Source organism: Pteronotus mesoamericanus, unplaced genomic scaffold, assembly GCF_021234165.1.
Source record: "Pteronotus mesoamericanus isolate MK-2021 breed Mesoamerican mustached bat unplaced genomic scaffold, CSHL_Meso_final contig_32, whole genome shotgun sequence".
NCBI lineage: Eukaryota > Metazoa > Chordata > Mammalia > Chiroptera > Mormoopidae > Pteronotus > Pteronotus mesoamericanus.
In genome coordinates this window covers 8,985,317-9,004,544 of record NW_026555134.1, presented here as the reverse complement: position 1 = coordinate 9,004,544, position 19,228 = coordinate 8,985,317, and the positions used below count along the sequence as shown (strand labels likewise).

The 19,228-nt window shown below is 30.4% G+C and overlaps 1 protein-coding gene across 3 annotated transcripts in view; it reads right to left on the bottom strand.

Annotated features, from left to right (window-relative positions):
• Window positions 1-5,506: 5,506 nt before the first annotated feature.
• Window positions 5,507-19,228, bottom strand: part of SPOCK3 (SPARC (osteonectin), cwcv and kazal like domains proteoglycan 3) — a 298,992-nt gene continuing 285,270 nt past the window's right edge. For 2 of the 3 annotated variants that reach the window (XM_054576076.1, XM_054576074.1), the window contains exons 8-11: window positions 18,634-18,855; window positions 12,312-12,374; window positions 9,589-9,726; window positions 5,507-7,187 (exon numbers count right to left, since the gene is read on the bottom strand). In XM_054576076.1, the coding sequence (XP_054432051.1) occupies window positions 7,018-7,187; window positions 9,589-9,726; window positions 12,312-12,374; window positions 18,634-18,855 (593 nt within the window). In that variant the 3' untranslated portion in view covers window positions 5,507-7,017. Of the gene's footprint in view, window positions 7,188-9,588; window positions 9,727-12,311; window positions 12,375-18,622; window positions 18,856-19,228 lie in introns of those variants that run through there. The other variant, XM_054576077.1, reaches the window with a different exon arrangement.

The window sequence follows — 19,228 nt, the reverse complement described above, 5'->3', positions numbered from 1 at the left end:
ACTGACTGAACCAAACTTAAGACAAAATTACTTCATTTTATGGCCAAATGCAACACATATACAATTTATTTTGTAGTCATAACATTTTATAAAAACAGTGTGAGGCCTATATTATATTCTTTAACTTGTTCATTTCCCCACAAAGATATTTTATAGTAAAGGGCATTTTATACCATATTTTATTTGCTTTTTTCCAGATGGTCAAATTAGTTCAGGGAAAAAGTACCTGTTGTTTGGAGTGAAATGAGCACCTGGAACACATTACTCTAAGAGAGAAAAATGTTAAATATTTACATATCATACCAGGAAAAAGTGTATCTGGCCAAATAAAATGAAGAAACTGTTTACCAATAATGGCCTATTTTCATACTAAAATCTATATATCTATACATATCTATATGAAAATAAAAATGTTCAAATTTTATGTCAAGAATTCATAGTCTTTGGGAAGCTACTTTAGAATGTCAAATTCCCACATCCAAATTTCTCATTTTTCCTTTAGTACTTTTGCCCCCCCCAAGCCAAAGCTAAATTATTTTTAAAGTATAGGTAATGTTGTTCACAGATTTTGTTTTTCAATCTAATAAATTCAAAATGGACAGATTGCCACAACCTCTGTTAAATCCTGAAACAAATTTACAGTATCTAATCATTGCCTCTCTTTCAACTATGGAACATATAAATCCTATCATAGAGGAACTAAAAAACAATTATAAAAATTGGGCAATATTTAACATCTCAATTAAAACAACACATTTAGAGTGAAAATAAAAGACATATTCAGAAATTTCTGTAAACAACTGCTTTTTTTGGGTAGGACCTTAGATCAAATGTTTTGAAAAGGTTGGTTCTTAAATAGAAAGTACATTTTAAGAGAGCACATTTACGACATATTAAAAGCAAGTGAAAATTGGACTGCATTGATTTGAGTTCATGTTACCCAAGTTTGTGATTTAGTTTCCATTTTGATGTTCTATTGTCCTTCAGAAGTCACTTAATTTCTCTGGATTAGAGATTTCCTAATAGAGAAAACAAGAAATAACAATTTCTACATTCACATCTTAAAACAAAAATGTGATGGATCTAAAAATATTAGAAATATTAGGAAGCATATTGATTTGACTTTTCCTCTTCTTAATAATATTATTTAGTGCTTGTTAAGTAGCAAACACTGTTATAAGTGTTTTAAAACTATTAAAACTTGTAATATTCCCCCACAAGCTATGAGGTGAGAATATTATACCTATTTCGCTAATGAGAAAACTGAGCAACAGAAATGTTAAATAACTTGGGCCAAGTCACACAGCCAGTGAGTGGCAGAGCCAGAATTCAAGACCTCGTCGTCAGGCTGTAGTATCCATGGTTTTTACCACCTTGCGTGTGTGTGTATGTGTGTGTATTATACAAATATAATATATATGTATATTTATTACATTATAACACATATTGCATTATAATAGGCATATATTATATATGTATATATGTGTATTATATATGCACATTATAGGTATATGTATATATGTATATTACATATATACTATATAATGTGCATATATAATATATGTGCATATGTATATTATATAGTATATATGTAATATACTATATAATGTGTATATGTATTACATTAATTACATTATTATATATGTATATTATATGTGTATACATATTATATTACATATATTTGTATATTGTACACCCATACACAGACACTAACTTTATTGAACTAGGTATTTTACTAGGGTTCTTACTGAAGCTCCATAATAGCTCAATGAAATAAATTCTAACATCATTATTTCACAAGCAAAGAAACCGCACTATAACAAAGTTAATAGTTTGCCCAAAGTCACAAAGCAGTACAAGATTGAGCTCAGGAATTCGGACTCCAGAAGTTGCTTTTCCTATACTGCTATACAAAAATATATCATTACCAAACTGAATAAATTTATCAATGCTCTGCTTCACTTTAGAGGGATTTTGGATGCTTTCAAAATATGTTGTAGGTTGTATACAAATAAGATATTAGTTTGCATAATTGTTGCAGATTGAAATGTGGAAGTAACACGACATGGTGAAAGGCCAACGGAAATGGAACACATGGGCTCAAGTCATAGCTCTATCACTGCCTATAAAGCAGATGACACCTGCCTTGTCCAGCTCCACACATTACTTGAGCTCACTGTCTGTTGGGGAGAACTGGTCAAGTGGACACAACGTGACTGTGAAGGGGAAAAAGAAACAGATGCCTCATGCACAGGAAGAAGAGACGTGGGTGTTAGACCCAGTGATTTCTATGATACTTCACATCTAATGGAAGAAACATAATACTACCCTTCTCCTAGTTTATTGCATTGACTTAATATAGTTAGCATTTAATATATGGAACACATACACAAATACTAGCCAATATTACTTGAAAAATACCTATTCAAACATGAAGAAATACTTAGGAAAGCCAACTAGCAGGGATATTGGGGTTTGGAATATTATTTTTTAATCTCTTAATTTGGTTTTGCTATGCTATGTTCCTATAATAATGATAATAATTGCATTTATTGTATTTGGTATTTACTATGTTCTAGACAACATGCATTAATTCATTTGTGTATTCTCACAATGACCTTATGATGTAAGCACTATTTATTACCCTGTTTAGTATATAAATATATTATAAACTGAATCACTTTTAAGATGGGTGCGAATAAAGCTTTTAAAAAGAGGGGTTTTTTTTTGGTATATGTTGTAAACTTTAGTACAATGTTAACTGACAACTAATTTTAAAGACTTAGAAGAAAAAAAACTAGCATTTCATGGGCACCTTCTATGACAGACATGATGCTCCTGTTCTAAATGTTTTCGTAAAACACTCACACCAATCCACTAGGATAAGTACATTAAGCTACATTTGAATGAAGAGAAAGGTGAGATGTATAGACTTCAAACTTATGTATGTGTTTGTACGCATTTATGTGTTTAAAGATCAAGAGGGGATTTATCATTGCAAATACATTGAAAATAATTCCTGAAGGATGTCTTTGAAAGAGCTGAATATGAGTATGACAGGGTATACAGGCTGATGAAATTTTAATTTGTTTTACCTACAATGTTTTATTTTGTCATTTTTAAATCGTATTCCATCATGCACTGATTTATATTAATTTTACTTGCTAAGATTTTTGTTGAGGCATGTGGTAAATAGGTAAGAGACTTTAGGTAGTACAGAGATGGCAGCCATTCATATGCAATGGGGGAAATCGTGTTTATTCAAAAAGAGTATTCCAAATTGCCTTGCCCAAGGAGGGATGACATATGTATTGCATATAGCTAATGTTTAAGATGTTCTCATACAGTATTGGCTTAACTACTGATAAAAATTTCATAAAGTCATTATAGTTAATGAAATATTTTTGTTATGGAACTAAAAAGCTAATATTATTTCATATCAAAATGTGTACCACTGTGAATGAAAATGCCTTTTTTCATTACATGAAACTCTATGAGGTTTAAAAATAAAGTTGAAAAGCGTCAACTACAGAGAGTTCATATTATCATTTATTTACATATTTTTACCACAGTAGATATTCTAAATTTTTGTGTTTTCATACTTCATTTGAAAAATCTGTGTTCCAGTACCTTCATTCATCATGAACAAGAGAGAAGTAAATGTGAATTTATCTAGCCATTTTCTTTCAAAGGCAAAAATTTGTCAAATTATCTGTGTGTGCATGCATGCACACACGTGTTATTATTTATCAGACAAAACAGATTCATTCATGATGATGGCTCTGTTTGGTATGATTTGCTTTCTCCATTTTGCCCTCCAGCTATTGGCGATTTTGCAACGTAGACTAAGTAGGGGGCCCTGAATGACCTAGTATATACAGCCACAGTATCATTCAACTTGTACAAAACATGTCAAATGTTTGTTTCAATGCAAATAATTATGTATGAAACTCTCTAAACCCACTTTAAGTAAATTATAAGTAGGCCAAGTGGATCAATGTTTATTTTGTGTTAGGTAGTTTTTAAATCTTCTTTAGTTTCATATAAAATTAAAATATGCAAATATTTATACAGAGAATAAAGTACTCAGTATCCATGTTTTTAATTAATTAGGAAATTCTATTGATTTTGTTAGTTTGGCTTGACTGACTTCATTCTATTAAAAGATTGACAGAAATACAAGCTTTGCCTTAGACCATGTATTCTTTCAATGAATATTAAAATGCATGTTTGTTTTAATTTAGCTTGTTTCCCAACAGCATTATATAGCCTATCTAAATTGTCTTGCTAGATATGCACAAAAAATTCCTAAATTTCCACATTATATTTTTGACATGTTAGAATCATTTGCTATTTTATTTTTATGTTTCCACTCTTTTCCTCTATGAGTTTAAATTTTAATTTGTTGAGATTCGAACTGTCATGTAGTTTTTAATTTGCATGTAGCTCCCTATAAAATAACACTAGTCCAATAAAGGTTAATATATAATGAGTGATATGATTTCAGGCCTATGCATCAGAATTCTACTTAAAAAAAGGACAAAATGTTAGGTCATTTCAAACAAAAATGCTCGTTTAAAATTCTGAGTTTTTATAAAAATCCCTCTAAAGAGTTTGAAACACACTGCTTTTTATTAAAATTCAATCTAGAAAAGGGCTTTGCTTGATTTTTTTGTCAGTGGTAATACAATTACATTGTTATGGGCTAGACATAAATGTATTTTCTATCTTCTACGTACAAATAATAACTGCTTAATTATTTTGTTCTTCAATAAATCTACAGTGCCTAGAATAAAGCCTACATTATAGTAGGTGTTCAATATTGATATTTCTGGAATAAATAAAAATTACATTTAATCAGAACCTACAAAATAAATAATCAAGAGATCGAATACACATCACAAATAGAATTTTATACACATATATACAAATATAAATTGTATACATATACTTTATATAAAGTTTAATAATATAAATATTTTCAATTTTATACTTACCTTTGAATTAGTTGATTTCTTGAAAGCTTGAGTCATTAAAAAAATAGCTTAACTTCAATCTTACATTTGTTATTTTAAATTTATTTGCTAAAACTCCATATAGAATGTGATCATTTGTCTTTTTCCAATAACCTATGTTATATTTTGTGGTTCCTATACATTCATTAAATAGGCATTCTATTGTTCTTCAAAATGCTATTGCTATAGAAATTTAGCTAAATATGTTAAATATAATATCACAAAAGTAGATTTTAAATTACTACTCTCAACAAAGAAAATTATCTATCTGCAACACTATAACAAATGAAAGATATTAACTAACAAACAAAAAAACATTTTTAACACAGGTAGAAAAACAATATCCAAGAGGCCAAGAGCTCCAGATTTGATATTTAAAACTTCCAAATTTTTTCTAGCTGGTTTGTAATATATTTATTTAAAAAACCAAGGAATAGATTAAGATCAATTCATGCTACTATTTATACCCCCGGAAAATCATTAAGGAACAGTTTAATTTGGTTACAAGATTCTTTATTTTGTAAACTATACATAAACAGTAAAAAAGAAAATGCATTGTACCTTAAATATTACATAAAGTCAACATTAAAGTTTCTTTTTTTAGTGTGTATTAATCAAATGGAAATAATCCAACAATTTTACTTTCAATGAATTGTATATTGGGAAACCAGTTGATCCACTGTTTAAATTATAATAGCAATGAGAAATATTCAACACGTTTTTTCATTTTTATATGGGCACAAAACCATAGGTCTGATATACTTAAAGGTGATGGTATGCTGAAAAGTCTACACAATTAATTAACATGCTAAATTAAATATAGCAATTAAAGTATTTTTGTTACAGTTAAATCTTAAATGCTAGTCTACACAATAATCATAAACAAGTCCACATGGCAATTATGTAACAATAGAAAAAAGAAAGGAACACATTCCATTTTCTTCATTCCAGCAGCAGTACCTTTATTGGTATTAATTTTGTTAATTAGGTGTGCTTATATATTGTCTAATATCCTATATTGGTGTGCATGCTAAAACCTTTCTATTTCTATTTTGCAAGGCACCATACAATACGTTCTCTAAGTTTCGACACTAGTAACAAAATGGTATAATTCTTAGATTAAATGTAAATTCTCTTCTAAAATAGGAAATAAAATAAGAACTAAGATTTTTAAATTTGACATTAGGCATGTGACAAACTATATGTGAAAATATTTAAATAAATCTTTCTCTTTGTCTTCCTAGTTTAAATTCTGCACCCTAAGTTGCTGGTCAGAAAGATAAAGAAATCTAGAAAGGTAAATAAATCGTGCTCTTTAAGAATATAAAAGAAAACATCTACATGAGCCTGCTATCCAAATTTAAAAAAAAAATAGAATGAACAACTAAGTTTTTAACTTTCAGAATCCATGGTTTTCCATACTTGCCATTTCAAAAAATATCCTATCATATCCAGAATAACTACATAATTAAAAACATCATTATTAATGTAAACACGATATAGGACTTATTTTTCTTACCCTGTGTGGTATCCCCTCACTCATCTCTAGGTTTCGGAAAAATGCTACTTTGGAATTGCAATTAAGGTCATGCATATTTTCTTAAAATCCTGGGGACCCAGGTCACCAATAAGTTATTATAAATTTAACTTAGAGTATCTCTCAAAAACATAACACATACTACTTCCAACACTGGTGGTTGTTTTGTTTGTGGGAGATTTACATAGTTTATTCTTAGGAAATTTGTTTATTGAGTAGCTCTTCATACTTCTCTTCCATCTGGCTAGACTCCATATGTGTTTTCTTTTTCTCTAAGGCATATAAAAACTCAAAGTAAATAACTGATTTAAACATAAAGTTCTGACTTTAGCTGCAATATTTGAAATAATTATACAAAATATACGTGAGTTTTAGAATCATTTTGTTTGGGAGCAAAAAGGTAATTCTCAATAGGCTATCACTTTGTAAATAATAGAAATATTAAATTTATTGATCTCTGCTTCATCAAATGTAGCCATCGTGATCATCACCGTCATCGTCATCATCCCCTTCATCTTCATCATCATCTTCAATTTCATCTTCATCGTTCATAATATCATCTTCATCATCCTCATCATCAGTCCATTCATGGAAATCCCCACTTGCAAAATCTCCAGAGACCTCAAAATCAATAGCTTAGGGAAAATGTAAACATTAATGTTATTTGACTGAGTAGTGAAACAATATCTGAATATAAAATCCTGATAAAAACTGAAAAAATTAACAAAATTTTACTTTGCTCTTTAGCTGACTTAACAAAGGTGAGGAAGAATCCATTCTCTAGTATTTGTTAAAAAGCATGCAATTAAAAAAAAGAATTGTTACTGAGGTCTGATGTGCAACATTTACAGTTCAGGAATATTGATCTCAGCCCAGTTTTTTAGAGTCCATATTACACTTTGAATATGACAATTAAATATTTCTTCTACTACTATAAAAAATAAAATAATTGCCCCACAAAGATCTTCAATTCCTAATCACTGCACCTGCAAATATGTGACTTCATCTGGTAAAGGGACTTTGCAGATGTGATTACATTGAGGACCTCTAAATAGGTAAATTATCGTAGATCATTATGCGAGGACCAGATCCTTACTTGCATCTTTAAAATCAAAGAACCTTTCCCAGATAAAGTTAAATGGGGATTTGACTACGGAATAATGTTCAGAGGGACGCAATGTTGCCAGCTTTGAAATTGTAGGAAAGGGTCTGTATGCTAAGGCATTTGATCAGCCTCTAGAGACAGGAAGCAGTTCCTTCTCTAAAGCTTTCAGGGGAAATGCAGCCTTGAAAATATCTTGGTGCTCATCACAAGGAGACCCATGCTGGACTTCTGATATATAAAACTACAAAATAATAAATTTGTGTGGTTTAAGCCACTAAGGTTGTGGGAATTTGTCATAATATTAAATAATAGCAACAGAAAGCTAACATAGCTAGCTAGTCCGTATTTTTAAAAATTTTTAGAAATGTATATTACTATATATGGGGATAATAATACACATATTATTTTGTATGTATTTATTTTTAACTTATCTGATATTAGTGTGTGCTTATTTTCTACCCTTTCTAATATTTAGTCTTATAATTCTTTGGTAGCTAATTACAATATACCCTATCAATGTAATCCAGTATTTATAATTTGACTGATTCATAATACAACACATTGAAATTTATATCCTATGTGAATAAAATGTTTCTTCATTCTCCTACTTCATGTATTTTCTGAATAACTTCACCATGCTAAGAAAATTCAGAAGTAATGTTCCCAAAACAAATTTTCTGTTCATTTTATCGAAACTCAGAAGTCATGTTCCCTCCCAAATTTTTCTGTTTATCTCTATATAATTTTTATTTACAACATAAATTAGAACTCTTTATCACTGGCATCAATGATAATTGAAGTAATTAATAATGCAACTAGTTTAAACTACGTATTGCAAGGTATGTTAAGTAGCTATGGAGTACTACTTTATCCTACTTAAATCTAAAATTGGTGGTCAGAAAACCAAAGCCAAGCTATTAAAAATCTTATGGAATAAATAAATGCTGAACAGGCATGCTAGCTTTAAATTAGATTACTTTTATATTGTTCACCATTTATGTATTTCTAAACAATCACAAGTCTAGCAAACAATCTAAGTCCACCACTTTAAAATTTACGTAGAGGAGAAAACTCAACATTTTCTAAAATACAGGAGAGACCAAATCTTTTTTCCATTTTTGGTCATGTGTATTATTTGAAACACAATCCATTAATCCTTAGTGTGTGTGTGTGTATATGAGTGTGCATGTGTTTTTTTGAGTTTGTAGCTAAATTGCTTTTATAGTGATAACTCTTCATAGCATAAACAAAAATACTGATTTGAAACTTACATTCTGGAAAAATATTTTATGAAACAAAAAAGATGACATGTTTAAAACTTTAAAGTCCATGTATGCTATGTTCAATGTAATTGTAATATTTTTAGCATACTACATAAACATGCATGCTCATAAACAGAATTCAAGTATTAATTATAATGACCCTTCAATTAAATTATATTTTTATCATCCAAACATAAGGAAACAAGCTCAAATAGCTGCAGTTTATGGACCTTTACTTTAAAAAGGTTAGTTGTTCTCTCATTGGTGGGACTATGTGCTCACAAAGTCACCTTCTCCAAAGGTACACATAAAAAGGGTGCGACGCACAGTGGTTGGCTGACAGATAGAATGGATGACTAATGGACGATAGAAGGTTTGACTTACCTCAGAAAAAACAGTAGGAATCTAACAACCTTTCTGCATTTGAAGTAGTAAAAGGAGTCTACCTTGTAATAATTATCCCTTAAAATGTCTAAATGATGCAACTCTATTTATTAATTACACAAAATTTTAATATGCTAGGAGTAAGTCTTTTTGTTGCTCCTTCAAAATACTCTATAGTTTTGCATAGAGTACATCCTCATTAATTGCTTGAGCAAATAAATGAGATTCTTAAGTACTTATACTGGGCTTGAAATATTATTACTAAGGAAGTACCCATTTGCTTACCACAACCTGCCACACCATTTGTTCTGGATCCCATGACTTCATTTCCATATCTGTCAACACACCAGCACTGCCCCACACTGTTATGGCATTGGGTTGGCTTGTAGTAACCGTCTTCATCACATAGGGGTATGTACTGTCCTATGAAACATGCACACACATTGTGATTAAGTTGTGTTCCTTTTTGATAGTGACCAATTATGCATTGATTCACTCAAGACAAACACATATAGAGTTCCCACTCCAGGCTATGAAGCTGGCCATTGTCATAATGAATTGCTTAGATTTCTTTTGTTAAGCAAAGTTACGCTGCAAAGGGTCCTGTTTTGAGAGGTATGATACAGAATTAAAACCTGATTAATAGCATTCACGTTAAGTCATCCAGTCCTCTCATCATGGCACACCAGATACTTCACTGCCTCATCACTGCCAACATTCTATTTTCATTCACATATTTTAAGCTCTTTCTACATCAAGCTGTTTCCTACAAATTCAATACTGCTTCATCTCCCCATGTACCTTTTTCTCTCCTGAAATCCCTCTCCTTCCTTGCTTCTTCCAATTTAAGACTTGACTGAATATGAAACCCTCTCTTAAGCTGGAGGATTTCCAATATGCTTCTTCCAGTGTGTGTGTGTGTGTGTGTGTGTGTGTGTGTAGTTTTTCAGTGAGTATCACCAAATCTTGACAACCATTTCTGTGGATTAAAGGCCAGCAAAAATAAGGAAAATTTGTGTGTGTGTGTGTGTGTGTGTGTGTGTGTGTGTGTGTGTAGTTTTTCAGTGAGGTAGACAGAGTATCACCAAATCTTGACAACCATTTCTGTGGATTAAAGGCCAGCAAAATTAAGGAAAATTTTTAACAATCTTACACTACCTCATGAAAAAATACCATTGTTTGACATATTAGACATAAAAAAGTTCGGAGGTATAATTAGTGTGACCTTTTAAACTTTGGGCAAGTATACTTTGAAAATGGAAGATAAAACTATTAAGAGTTATGCTAGAAATTCAGATTCAACCAAAACTGAACTTGCAAATTGGAACGAATGGCACCCTACACTTAACAATTGATCAGTTTTCAGACAAATACTTAATTCTTATCAAAATTAGGAAAAATATTTAAGACATTCAGTACTCCCTAACAGTGGTTTTACTTGTATTTTTATTATGTAAGACTATCCCTGGCTGGTGTGTCTCAGTGGATTGAATGCCAGCCTGCGACCCAAGGGGTTGCTGGTTGGATTTCCAGTCAGGGCACATGCCTGGGTTGCAGGCCAAGTCTCCTGTTGGCAGTGAGTGGGAGTTAACCACACATTGATATTTTTCTCCCTTTCTCTCTCCCTTCCCCTCTCTCAAAAAATAAATAAAATTTAAAAAAAAAAAAGATAAAGGTGACTCCTCCCAAATGGGAGCTAAATTCTTTTTGTAATTTTAAATAATCAAAATCTGAATTTCAATAAACTTTTGTCACTAGCAAACCTTGCTCATGTCTAAAATAAATTTTAGTTAAATTTTAATGGATTTTCCCATTGCATATGGCTACACTTTGTGGAAACAAACAAACCAATGCATGAATATATTACTTTCTTTTGTGAGCTGTAATATGTGTATGTTTTATAAGAGTTAAAAGAAATATGACACATAGCTTTTCTCATTTGTAATGCTTTACATCTAAAAATTCTTTATTAAAAAATGAACCTTTTAATTTTGAACTGAGAATTTTCAAGTAATATAAAATTTTTTCTCTCCTAAACATACAATATTGTAATTACAAAAATAGCATATCATAACACAGATTCATCAGATTAAAAAACATAAAATTTTGTGCCACTAAATATACAAGGACATTAATATACATTAAAAAATTGCATATGTATGTCTGAACTGGTTCCTAAAGTAGAAAAAAGACATCAGTGGAAAAACTCCTAAAATCCAAGTAAAGTCTTGGCTTAGTGAATGGGAATATAGCAATATTAATTTCTTAAATTTGACAAATATATGGTGGTTATTTGATATATGGTAAGACGGTAACTTTAGGTGAGGCTGGTTGAAGGATATATGAAAACTATATACTGTCTTTCTAAAAATTTTAAATCTAAGATTGCCCCAAAAAGTTTATTTAAAATTGTATACTTATAAGAATAAACAAAATAGTTATATATAATAGTTTAATGATATGATAGCTTTGGGTAGGTGAAATCTGGAATTATATATCATCTATTAATCTAACAATTTAATATATATATTAACTTACTAAAAGTTAGTAAAAGGTGGTAGTGAAAAACACTAAAAAATGTGTTGTAAATTTTCTTGAGGTATTCAGGGCAGGCTTCTCTCTCTCTCTTCCTCTCTCTCTCTCTCTTTCCCTGTGTATATATATGTGTATATATATATGTATATATATGTTAATTCTTGAGTTGTAACCATAGAATTAGAATTGAAGTGCCTGCTGATGCTTTAACTTTATCATTGTTTAAATCTCCTTCTTTTTTACTTAATAACTCTCAAAATGAACATTATATTAGGGTAATAAAACAGATATAATATCTTTCAATATGTAAGATAATAAAAGTAAGTTTAATGGCTTTCAAAAACTTCATAAATTTTGTTACTGAAATTTAGTGTAGTCTATCTTTGTTGGATTAATATTGATTTTATGTTGCTGTTTCCCTGGGGCTATTTATGTAAGCAATAAAGACTTCAGAAGGATGATCTATTACTCACCTAGGAGCTTCTTTATCCCTTGCCGCTTCTGAATATTGCTGAGCTCCGTCTGGCAAGGTGGGTCTGCAATGACATTAAAAATGTTACTTCAAGGGTTATAGTTAAACTATAAAGTGTAATGTCTATGTTATAAAACTCCAGTTAGACTTTACATGGCTTTGGAAAACAAGTATTACATATAATTATTTTACTTTTGGAGATAAATACATATCTCCATGTCTGTATTTACATGTCTATCTATCTATCACCTATCTATCTAATGAAAGAAAGACTTTCCTTATTCTTACAGATTATCCTGATTTTCTTAAAAATAAATGAATTGAATAAAAAAAGAATGGCATAAAATGCTTATTATATGATGAAAAATGATTATTATCACTTGCTTTTAAAAGGCTCATCAACTCAGCAGTCCAGCTGATGGACTGCTGCCCAAACAGATAATGCCTTATGCTTTTCCTTCACTTAAAACAGTTTTTATGATGTAGACACACAGGTTTGCATTAAAAAAAGTGATCTATGAAAAAGTTAACCCTTCTTTCAAGTTATATCACATACACCTTTATAAATTTTGATAACAAAAAATGTTGTTAGACTTTGGTCTTTTTATTTCACCCAGGTGCTTTAAGTACACAGGCATGGGCAAAACGAGGAAACAACTCCACACCAAAGTGTGCTTGTATATAGCAAGTAGACTACAAGAGTATGTCAGCAATGAACGGCGGCAATGTGAGCACTTATAAGATTGTACCCAAGTGCATTGTGCCACTGTGACATTCTTTTGAGTTAATAGTGCTATTGTAATAATCATAACCTGCATGTTTTTTCATATGAACAACTGTAAATCTAGTTTACCAACCCCTGTATATGCAATTTAGAAATAGGACATAATAAACAATTTCTCATAAGTCATATTTAGAAAAACATAAAACTTTAAACCAATTTGGAAATAAGAATTTGTCCATTTTTCAAACTTAACCACTTAAAGGAGAACACTTCTTTAGGAGTGTAAAATTCTAAATAGACATAATACAGTTTGATTTATACTATTATTATACATAATTATATATTATTACATATAAATTCTTATCTAAAAACAGTTCAGTGTAATCATAAAGGTTTGAAAGAGCAAAACAATAAACTAGTACCTATTTTCCTATGCTACAACTGTTTAGGAACAAGGCAAGGTATAATTAATTCAAATGATTACAAAATTCTTTAGTGTACTAATCTCATAACATTCGATTATTACATTTGCATGTAAGTGAAGTGGAATGAGGAAACGAGACAAAGATTTTAATATATATTTTATAGTTTAATACGTAATACCAAAAATGTTTTTCTTTAGAGAATCTAAACCATAAAGAAAAAGAAAAAGTAATTTGTTTAAAAATACTGAGTAATTACTGATTGTTCTACCTCATTTTGAAATTGGTACAATTGACCAGTTTGTTTTCCTGAATTATATTGTGGAGCACAATATTAAACATTTAAAAAAAATAGAAATCAAGTGGTATAGTAATGGGGCTACAGAATGGATAGCTTAAAATTCACTGACAAATATGACATTTAAAGACAAGAAGAAAGATCTTAGCTGAAGTTTCAATGTTATATTGAAAGCAATTAATCTAACGGCTAATGGCTTGTTATTGTGAAAAAACTAATTTTTTTTATGTTCACTACTGAATTGCCTAAAAATCCAAGTGTATTTGAGTCTGACTAAATTCATAAACTCATTGAATAAACCTGATTACTAATCCTACAAGCTCTGTATATGAAAACATTTTAAGATTTCAAGAGAAATCATGATAGATTAGGCTGTTCAACTACATATAATATTTGATTTTGAATTTTTTTTATTATTTAAAAGGCAGCTCTGTCTGGCCCTTAAGTATACTTGGAGTACTTAATGAAGATTATACCTGTCATTTAGACTCACTTGCAAAGAACTGATCTAGATAAAGGATAGTAACAGACCTAGTGGCATGAAGGTTTAAACATGATTAGACTATGAGTAGTCAGCTAGGGTATACACACAAATTTATATCACGAGATCTATTTCCTCTTCATTGCTTATTGCCTAATAGTGTTTTAACTTTATGGGAAATTCTAATTTTATATGCTTAAAGTTTTCTGAGAATCATGCATTAAAAACATAGGCTTTAATTTAATAATTAAATTAACAAGTAATTTTTCCAAACAGTTAACAAAAACGAGAAAAGAAGATGAATTTGTTTTTACTAGATAAATTTCAAAATGTTGTTTTTAAAAATAACATTGTTAATTATTTTGCATTCTCTATTTAAAAACTCACACTTCTATATTGGAGCCATTTACATTTGATCTATATTGGAATTTCCAATGCAATGATAACAATGTAGTTTTATCTTCCCACACAAATTTGAACCAAATAAAATGTCACTGGGAAAAATAAATAAGGGAATATCTATATGTTTACAACAGTTCTAATATAAAAATGTTTGTTATACTCACAACTACTCATTTCTGAGGAGTGTATTTTTATTAGTTGTCATATGTTAGCTGTCAAATGAGAACAAAGTAGACATTATGGAGGTTTGTAAGTGACCCTCTGAGTACGCAGCATGCAGCTTCTCACCTGTGGCCTGCGCAACTCCAGGGGATACCAGGGACTTCCGCGGCAGCATGAAGGGCGCCTGCAGTTATACAGTAAGGGAGCCCTCTCTACCTTGCCTCTCAGTAAGCCATCGCCCTCATTCTCTTTTTTAAATCCATATTTTATCATTCATACAGCCTCTCACAGAATGGATATACTTGAATAACTTTATTATGTTTATATCATCAGTGGAAATTTTAAATACTCATAATACCAGAGGATGAAATTCTCTCTATTCAATATCTTCCATGAGATAGGAAAAACATCTTTTGTAATATAATATACATGAGCCACATTTTGATATCTCTTCCTGTAGATAAATTGTACAGTAATCTCTAGAAATAACCTTTTTTCATGGTAGTCCAAAATATTGGACATAATTGTTGACTGAAATAAGATTTAATGAATATAATTTGCCAAGAATTTGCACAGTGATGTCTCTATGTCATCTCATAATAATCACCTTGCAAATTCAGAATACTGAATTAAAACTGAGACAGAAGTCAAAGGTTCTAGTTTCAAATACCAGTTCTTGTACTCATTTTATAATATGAAGTTATTATAGATCAATAAACTTCAGTCCTTAGTCATAAAATGGTAATAACAATATTTTCACAGAGCTGTTTGAGTAATAAATAATTTTATGTATATGAATGTCTACATGAACCTGAATAAAAATTAGTTTTCTTTTTTTTTCCTGGATCTTACACAATCGAACTTTAAATGAAATAGCAACTAATTATTGATTTACTTTTTTAAGAGTACCGGCTTAGAATATAATTTTATGAAAGTTAAGTTATTAACTCCTAAGGTAACCAAAATACCTAATTAATATTCCTCCTACTTATTCATTCATGATTATTTAGAAAAAGAATTTTACAAACCACAATTATAACCATTTTATAGTTCTTAATTATCCTAATTTCAGAAAATTAGCCACAGAAACAAATTGAATTTCAATTAATACAAAGGGGAACCCCAAAATAGCCGGAATTATCTTCTGGAAGGCAGGCCCCTTGTAGTACATACTTTCCCCACTAGGTGAGTGTTCTAGGAACTCATCTGAACCCGTGAACCAACTGGCATTGTTGTGAGAGGCTGTGTTACACTTCAGTGAAATTTTTTTTGAAGACTCTTTCAATGAATTTGCCCATTTCCTGATGAGCACACCTGCCTACACTATATTGCATATTCAGCAGTTTTTGACCACAAACGGCATGAACACCCTGCTGCACCCTCCCTATTCACCCAGTCTTGCCCCGAACAATTCTCCCCACCCATGAAAAAAGTCCTCAAAGGGAAATGTTTTGCCAATGTGGAAGAGGTGAAACAAAAAGTGGCAGAAGTTCTAAAAGGCATCAAAAATCAATATGCTCAAAAACTGTCTTGAGCAGTGGGAAAAAAACACCTTGATAGGTGTATTGTATTAAATGGAGAGTACTTTGAAGTGACTGAAGTTTAAACATGTAAGAATAGATACACAATTTTTTTATAAATAAATTCCAGGGTTTTTTGGGGGGTCCTCCCTTGTATAAGATATTTTTCCCTTGGAAATCTATGTGTTTCACTTCCTTGAACATTTAAATTCTCAACCTCATTTATTAACATTGAAATTAACCTTACTAGTTTTGAAAGGTATTTATAAAAAAATCATTACTTTGTTTTTAGATATTTCTAACCCTTTATAACTATAGTCTTGATTGCTGTTTTAAGTAAACCTGGATTAATAACACCTCATTGTACACTTCTCTTTCTTCATTTACATTTATTTCTTCTTATGTATATAATAATTCCTTGATATTCAATAAAAAATTATTAAGTTCACTGTGGAGTTAAAACTTAACTTTTTACATCAAATTTATTACAGTAAACTTAAGAATTTCTTGTTTATTGGATGGAAAAGACTCTTTCTTATGGTAAAATATTTTAATAAAGTTTTTAAGCTAATTGTTATTTTTTATTATTAAATCACTTACTGGACTAACTCAATGTCAGTTACACTGACAGAGCTTTTGTAACACTTTCTAGCATACAGAAGTGACGAGCATAAATATTTGCTAAACTCTCCTAAGCTTTTGGGAAGTTGTATAAATCCTTTTACCATCTTGGGTACTATTTAATTAAATCTATTTCTACTATGTATTAAATCATCTCAGAGAATGTCTTCACACAACTATAAAGAATTTAACATTTAGGAAAAGGGCTTAATAAATGAAAATTATACAAAGCAAAAAATGATTGGGGGATGTTTAATCAGTACTATAAATATTACTGCAAAATTCAGACATTTTTAAAAATAAAGGTATTTATTTCTAATGAAAAAGAAGGTTTTCAGAATATTTTTGTGTTCATTTATAAATACTTAAACATGCTATCATAACATTCAAGAAAAATTAAATAGCATTTTTTATTATAACAAAAGACCACATGTCTTTCTATGGCAGTTTACCAGGATTTACCTTTTTCTTCTTTAAATCACTTCAGTGACTAACAGTCATTAAAACTAGGATGCAGTTTTTAGGATGTTAATCACCTAGAAGCACTGTGTAATAAGAAAGTCAATAATATATTTGTTTGAGTGTGTGCACACGCATGATTTCGAATATTTTAACAGAGCAAAGTTAAGTTTTAAACTTTGCCTAGACTGTTTTATAAATAATTTAGCTACTCTACAGAACCTGGTGTTGACTTCTTATTGTTCCATTTATTGACAGTCCTTTCATCCCTACTTACTAAATTTATGAAAAAGTAACTGAGATAGTAAAATACCCTACATAATATATTAGTTTCCCCTACGAAAAAATGAGAATGGTCAATGCAGTTTAGAGTTGCTTGTTCATTCTGTGAGCTACCCAAAATTTTTAAATGCAGTGACAGTAGCAGGAGTATCACATTACACTAATTCCTGGTTTGTTTTTATAAAATTAGCACCAAATTACATATTTCAGAATTTCTTTACTTTCTCCCAACCTTTATCATAATGTGGTTTCTTTGGACCTATTTTCCTTACATACTTAATTATAATTATTATTTGATTGAGTATATGAGCATGGCTCCAATTTTGTATTACATTTTCATTTTGTGATAGAGAAAAATGAATCTGAAGAACTAGCATCATTCCAACTGTTTGGGTTATTTCACCTCTTCCGAGGAGATCAAGACACTTTCTTTGCTAGTGAATTCTTATGAAACTAAGTTATTTTGAAAGTTTGAAAGATGAAGTCATTTTGAAATTAGGTGAATAAAAATAACTTTATGGTGAATGTTGTGGTTCATTCAGCTCATTTAATAAAATCACAAAATTGAACATTAAAACTGTAGTATAGGGATAAAAAAACATTTATTTTACACTGTGGGCAACATAGATAGCAAATTAATTTTAATGATTACTTTAAATATCGATGTTCTCATATCTCTGTGTTTCTTGGTGGTTCATAATGGACACTATAATGAAGTACATTAATTTAAAATATTAATTACTCTTTTCCATCTTATTTAGCATGTTTTGCACCCTTAGCAGAATTATATTGTTCAACATGCTTCTCATTTGCTCTTTTATTAAACACTCTAATTAGAGAAGCATCTACTGAAATGAATGGGATATAGTGTGCAAATTTTTTATTATGAAGGAATAAATAAAATCTGACATGTAGGTCAACTATCTGCATTGGTAGGTATCTCATCTTTTACCTTGCTGTCTCTGGAAGCAGTAGCACCATTCATTGTTAGATATCAAACTGTCCTTGTATGTGTCACAAGAATTGAAGAATGCCTTCGTACACTGTTCATTCTTATCAAGGTAAATGCTTCCCAGCTCTGACTGATCCAGTAGCAGGTCATAGTTTGTATCAAGTCTGTTAAACATCCAGCCAAGTGAATCCTTGCAAATTGGCAAAATACTGGTATCAAATCCTATAGGCAGAGACAGAAAATGATTAGTTACATCTGAAAGTCACCATCGGCAGGAATCAAAATGAAGTAATATAGTAAAATAGTCGTTTGCTCAGTCCACAATGCCAGAGTAATTGCAAATATAGATATAGTTATTTAGGATTTAATTTTTAAATCCTATTTAGCACTTTTAGGATACTAGGATCAAAAATTAAATGGGTACTGACTCCAGGAGAATTGTAGACTTGACCAATCCAAAATTTTATCACCTTTCTGGAATGTATTAATGTTTTAAAAATATATTTATGGCTTATTATCTGTGCATCACCATACTAGGCAATGGAGAAAAGGTAAAAGGTATTTATGATGATTTTATAAAAGTGTAGAGAAAGAA